The sequence below is a fragment of the Populus euphratica genome, unplaced genomic scaffold (genome assembly GCF_000495115.2).
Source record: "Populus euphratica unplaced genomic scaffold, PopEup_1.0 scaffold93.1, whole genome shotgun sequence".
In the NCBI taxonomy this organism is placed as follows: Eukaryota; Viridiplantae; Streptophyta; class Magnoliopsida; order Malpighiales; family Salicaceae; genus Populus; species Populus euphratica.
Window position 1 is genome coordinate 1,171,044 of NW_011499873.1, and position 6,839 is coordinate 1,177,882.

A 6,839-nucleotide genomic window follows, 5' to 3' on the forward strand; every position below is an offset into this window, starting at 1 on the left:
TGTGATGAATATGCAACCTTCGGAGGCAGAAGCAGGGTTTGATCTTAGATTGCCTCCTACAGCGGACCCGGATCTTGTGAAGAAAAGAATTGCTGAAGAGTGGGCGCCAGCTGTACGAAACATGACATACGAGGTAACATCATGATGGGTATTTATCTTCAATCATAGAAGTTTTAGATGGCATTTTCAATTCATTCATAGGAATGTGGGGTTGCTTGTTTCCCTTTTTTTAGCAACGTGATGGAGGCCCTTTTTGTTAATTGAATTGGTGGTTAACACGATGCATTGATGCTCACTAATTGAAGTAATCTCAAGTGGTCCTTGCTTATCTCGTGAAATGGTAGGCAATCTGGGAATGTTTCAGAGAGTTTGGTTGGTTTGAAACGCTGCCCTGATTATTTGAGATTTGAAGTTTACCAGTCAAAAGCATTCCTTATTAGAGCATTATTTGACTGGATTCATATTTCTTTTTCATAAACATTGCCCTAAAAGCTGAATTAGGGACCCCAAAGACAAAGAGCAATTTAGGGCCTAAAGTTGCCTCATCATGTCCATATTGTCATCTTGTGGCTATTCTGACCATCATTAGCTGTTTTTTGCGTGCTTTAACATTTTGCCAAAGTTTGGTACAGGTCGTGGGTGATGACAATATTAATGCTTGTCACTGCAAACCAGAATAAACATGATTTTATTACTTGCCATGCTCTCTCATGGATACAGGCACTTAAATGGAATGCACAATCTTCTTGTCTCAACATGCTACACACACAAGGTTTTTCTTCAGAAAATTTCTTCATAGTTTCTTAGATGACTAGTCCTTCCGCATTATATGCTTCTCAATGCTTTAGTATCAAGAACAAGTTAGATATACCTATTTTTTTAATGGATTTTTCAAAATTTAAATTGTGCATTGCAAAAGCTGTATTAGCAATAAGGTATTTTCAATGTTATCCATGTATTTTGTGCCACTGCAAATGATGCATCGAATCTTACAATTGAAGATTGAGAATATCTTTAAACATGGAAATGTCTCTTCTTAAAACAAAGAACACTCGATCCCAGACAAGACCTAGGATTGATACGGTTTATTTTTGCATGAAATAACCTTGGTTTCCCTTTATGAAATCAATATTGATTTTTAAGTGCTTTGAATTCTTTTATTTGCTCCTCCATCAAAAGGTTTGGTATGGGATGGTCCGCTGACCAGCTAAACTATGTCATCTAGACATACAAAGGGAATGTAACCGTCCATATCAATGGTCTGTTATGTTATCCTTTTATTAAATCAGCAGTAGATATTCTTGGTTACTGTCTCTTTGACATTCAAACATCAACTGCTGGAGAAATTTGTCTGGAATTTGTGAAGGAATGGTACGTGAATTCAATGCTATGATCTGCATTACCTTGTTCACTTTTTCTTCATCTTAATTGATATAGTCCCTGGTTTGTGATTCACCTGAGAATATTGATTGAGAAATCTCTCTTGTAGTTAAAAGCCACATAATTACAGGATTTGATCATTTCTGCTAACGACTATTCCAATGCAAGTGAGAAGTTTAAAATGTCATGATTTATTGCTCTTGGTGGCGGTTTTGCTTTTGGCTCTCAACAAGGAAAGGTTGCATTAGAGAAATTTGTCTGATTACTTGTTCATATGATAGATAATTGAGAAAGGACCCTTGAGAGATTATATGGGACTCCCGTTAATGACAGCAACAGATGATTCGAACCCATGGTGGTCTGTTTTCAAGCAAGCCATTGCAGCAGCTGGAGGAAAACTTGCAAAGCCTGAAATATTGCGTTCAACTACTGATGCGCGGTTCATGAGACAGTTGGGGATTCCCACTTTCGGATTCTCTCCAATGACAAATACCCCTCTTTTATCCCATGATCATAACGAGGTTTGTAAAGTTTGCAGATAAATTATTCTCTCATTAGTAGTTTCATACCATGCTTGGTACTTACATCTGTAAGCATGTATTGCAGTTCTTGAAGGACACCATATTCTTGAAAGGAATTGAGGTTTATGAACATATAATTCATGAGTTGAGTTCGTTCGAGGAAGCTAATTTAATATAGATGTTCTCAGTTTGGACATGACTGTAGGACCAATGTATGGCATGCTGATTTTGATGCGGCGGGGTTGTCATGACTGGTAAGATATGCCATGTGCTTGCATCATTTTGCTATGTGTAGTGTAATCATTTACTTAGTTGATAAGAGCGCTTATCTATAAGATGAGCAACAGAGTTCGTTGTATATGGACCTATTAAAACCCATTGTACGGACTCCACTAATTGATAGTTGACCTACTATTCCGTCATTTAAACCCGAATGTGATCTGAAATTGAGTTGTGAGAAGGTGCTTCTGTGATAGCATTAGAATGTTGGCTGTGGATGTGACCTGCATCTGGTAACTGGCATTCAATACTGTACATCAAAGAAGTTTCATCGATGATATATATGAAGGTCTTTTCTGTTATGCGTCGTGGTAGCTCTTTTTCCCTTTTCTTTTTAATTCTTAAAATTTTGAAGGTTTGGGTATCATTAATGTTTGCCAATGTGAATGTGTACAAGAAAACAGCTGGTTCTTTCGGATTATTTCCATCTAACATATGCCCTGTTTTCATCTCATGCATTTGCTAACGTGATTGGAGTACCTACATAAGGCAGAGTCAGAGGGAGGCAAATATGTGTGCAGATAAATGCAGTTTGGCACTCAAGGCTTTGATACCCCACCTCCTGCCATTTCCCATATTTTGTATGTATCAGGATATAAGGGTGGGCTGGTGGCGATTCCTCCTCCCATTGCGAAAAAAGGAGGAGAAAAGAAAAGAAAAGAGGAAAGGGTGCTGCTAAATTCGCTACAAAATTTGTTGTTCCCGCTACTTTCTAGAATGACTAGTAAATTTTCAATGCCAGCTTTAATAATGAGAGTAGCATACTAAGCTGCAATGAATTGGATACATTATCCATTTACAAAATCAAGCAGTTGGAAAAACAAATTTGCTATTAAATTGAGCAGGATGTCACTTTCTTTTCCAACCTGAACTTCCCACTTTGATAACTCGTGGGAAAAAGAGGGAAATCAGATTTTAGCGGGAGATAACTTGGGAGGAGAATCATAGCATGTTGATTGTTGAAATAGCAAACCAGGTAACTGATAAATTGACGAGAAGGGAACTGTTATCTCTTTTACAATGCAATTCTTTTGAGTTTTCACCATTTTCCTGTCCAGTGGGAAATCGTTAAAGAACAAGGGCAATCATCAGATTATATTAGGCGAACATGGAGTTGTTCGCAATCTAGTCACGGGAATGGAGTCGAATCCGAGACCAGCCTCCAAAACTCTAAAATATAAATTACACCAACTGCCTCTAAAACTCTAAAATATAAATTACACCACGCAGCTAGCTAGATACTGTCATTAAGTTAACTTGGGAGCTAGATGTTCGACGTTACCACGATTTATAATTTGCAAGTCGGGTTCGGGACTTGCGTTGCATTTCCATGAGCCGAGCATGCAAAGTTTGAAACCCAAGTGCCTTAACGCCCATGGATATCATCTATTTTCAATCTAAGAGTGTGCGACTCTGGATACATGAAGAGTATTTGGAACAAAATTCTAACCTAACAACTGTAGAGCGTCGTACCTGGAAGAAACAGTCTTGTTGAAATCTAGCCTATAATGGCCACAATCTATAAAATGCGGCCACTTTATGCCAAGACATTTTTAGTCCTCCGGAATCGTCCAAAAATATAATGCAACATCCATTGAATATATATATATAATTACAATAGTACTGCTATGCAACATCCATTGAATATATATATATATATAATAACAATAGTACTGTTGCACTATATATCGACAATGTACGTCTCTCTCATAAAGAGCTGGGTCAGCAAGTTCACTCAACTCTCAAGATGTATAATATATATTTGGCTAACAAAAATACTAGTACAGCCATATCTAAAGCATTACGTGAGCCATGACTAAGGGATATGGTGGTTGCCATGGATACCCTCACGAAACCTCTTCCTCGAAGCTTCACTTACCTCGGAAAAAAAAAACTATGGATTTGATTCTTTTCTTCTGAAACCTGACCCGGCCACATGGATCTTGCCACTTCATCCTCCAGCGTACTCCGATCTTTGAACAACCTTCATTGCACTTTCGCCGGTATCCCTAATATCCCACCTCTTGCATGTTTCCTATAATATTTACTGGGAAGTGACACTGGTCTAATATTGCCATCTGGATTTTGGCCTCTTCTGTGGGGGCCCTTCTTCCTGCTGGCTCGACTCGCCACTTTTTAATACCGGACTCATTATTACATAAATATGCAGGTACGGAAAGTTATGGGTACGTTGCCAGTTAAGCAATCAACCCTACTTTCTATAATATAATTGCTGCAAGTGCATGTAATATGATGGATATTTGATACGATTGAAGAAGAAGCGTGTCTTCATTCATCATCCATTTGTAGTTTAGTCATCGGGTGGGGACTCGAGGCGGAATGCACGTATAGATAGAGCTGCGTTAAGAGAACAATGCCGAAAATCAATATAGATTTTGTTACTGCCTTGATATAAAAGGATCGTCATTTGCTTCATTTTTCTTGGTGTGCTAGCAATCAAAGCTGAACTAGAGCTTGAGATGCACAGCCAAGGTAAAATTAGCTTGTAAAAACCTCTCGAGGTACTAGAGATAGTAAAGGTTGCCGGCTCGGACAACACCCCGCGCATTTATGTGAATTTCACTTCAATTTTTTCACCCCGCGCATATATGTGATTGTAAGAAACTCTCTTTCCCAATTATTAATCCTAACCCCGTCAGCATATGTGAGAATTTCATTTTAATTTTTTGTTTAAGCTTGTACACTTCAACAATTGAATTTTTTGATAGTAGATTGATTGGTTTCTATATTTGTGTTGAAATTATTTGCTATGTCAATCCGCCATTTGTATTGACTAATAATTATATTAAAATTAAAAAAAAAAAGAAGAAGAAGACAGAAATGCATTTGGATTGCAACAACAATCCACAACGCAAAAGTTAATGTCCTTAGACATGTAAGAATCAAACCTAGGTGTAGATATTTACGTTATGGTACTACAATTTATTTTATTATGTTTTAGTCCCTAAATGTTAAAAAATAAAGAGAAAATTATCCAAAAATAAAATAAGAGAGAGAATCTTCAATCAACTGCATCTCAGCAACAAAAAATGACAATCTTGACGTGGATGTTAATGAGTTGGTTTTAAAGATATTTATTTAATAAAAGTGGTTTGGATATCTAATCATGACAAAAAAAATAAATCATTTTTTTAAAAAAATTAGTTTTTGATTTTATTTTTAATTAAAAGACTGATTGGAATATGTTTTGAGATTGTAAGTGGATTTTTTCTATTAAAATAGATTGATGTCGTGACTTTTGATTTATACTTGATTTTATAAATAATTTTTTATTGTATTATTAAGTAAAAATTAATTAAAAAACAAAGTTTTTAAAGGAGTTCATAACCTGAATGGTAAATTTGACGGGTTGAGCTGTAAAATCCTAATTGATTAAATACACTATCATCTTAACATTAAAAAAATATCATCTTGATTCTTTTTAAAGTTAAATCATGTTTTTTATTGTTTATTTAGATTGATTTGGGAAATATTAAATCAACTTAGTCAAATTAAAATTTTACATTATTTAATTCAAATCTAATTAAATTATATAAGTAATTGAATCACTTAGGTCAGAAAATTATAAAATAAACCAAATTAAATCAAAATTCAATAATAATATCAAATAATTTCTTTTGGAGATTTCTTATAAGCTAAACATTTATTTTTTTACTTTCAAGATTTTTTTTAATTCAAGCTGCGGCATAGCTAGCGAGGCCTTCTTTGTATCTCCTGTAAAATTCCATTGCCAGCTGCTTGCTAACACTATACTACAAGTTACCAGGCTCTCATTTTGGTCAAATTTCTCTGGCTTTCACAACTAGCCTTTTCCAAGTCTGAATGTGGTTAAGTAAAAATCAATAAACTACCGTAAGTAATTCCTCGATCTAAAGACTTTTCATATAGAAGTTTGTAGTTTTCATTGTTCAAACAGCTCATGCGACACTGTCTACCAAGTTTATGGCACTGCCCGAAACATAAAGAAAAGCCGCCTTTGATGCCATGCACATGGTTGGTGAACTAGCTCGTTTGAACCACAAGCTCTAAAGTGGTATAAAAAGGTCAACCAAAGTGAGCCATTGCCCATAATACTAAGTAAAGAAATTTCCTGCTGAACTTCCTTCAAACAAACGAAGAAGTCCTTGTCATATTCCTTGACTTCTGACAACTTGAAAATAAACAAAAGACGTGGAGTGTGGCCGGAACGTGTCATGTGCCATATTAAATATAGAGATGCCTTGTTTTAGTGGTTTTTTTTGTTTTATTTTAATACTAACAGCAGGTTAACGGAGATGTCGAGTACGGATTGACGACACTATTCTTTTCACACATGAATTATCATTGAAGAACTCGATTCTTCTTGTAGATTTAATAATATCCTATATAGAACGCGTATGAATGAATTTTGAGTAAATTTAGTGCTGAAAGACCCTGATTAGTTTATCGAGAAGTTAAGAACAAGAAAGGATTTTTCTTATCAAATTATATTTACTTTACACCGGTCCCTTTAATATTTCGTCTCATTATTTCGCCAGGTGACTTCCTACGACCTGTCTTCGTAGAGATGCACTAAATTCAAAGTCCTGCTATAATAATGGTTCCATTCTGGTTATTTATATTAGGAAATATAGAAGGGAGTTGGAATACGCAAGAAGG

General features: G+C 35.7%; 1 protein-coding gene across 1 annotated transcript; it reads left to right on the top strand.

Annotated features, from left to right (window-relative positions):
• The first annotated feature begins 4 nt into the window (after positions 1-4).
• On the top strand, positions 5-2,966 carry LOC105127821 (aminoacylase-1-like). The gene is made up of 3 exons (XM_011029262.1): positions 5-133; positions 1,662-1,901; positions 1,987-2,966. The coding sequence occupies exons 1-3, from the start codon at positions 5-7 to the stop codon at positions 2,077-2,079; spliced, it is 462 nt and encodes a 153-aa protein (XP_011027564.1). The 3' UTR covers positions 2,080-2,966.
• Positions 2,967-6,839: the final 3,873 nt, after the last annotated feature.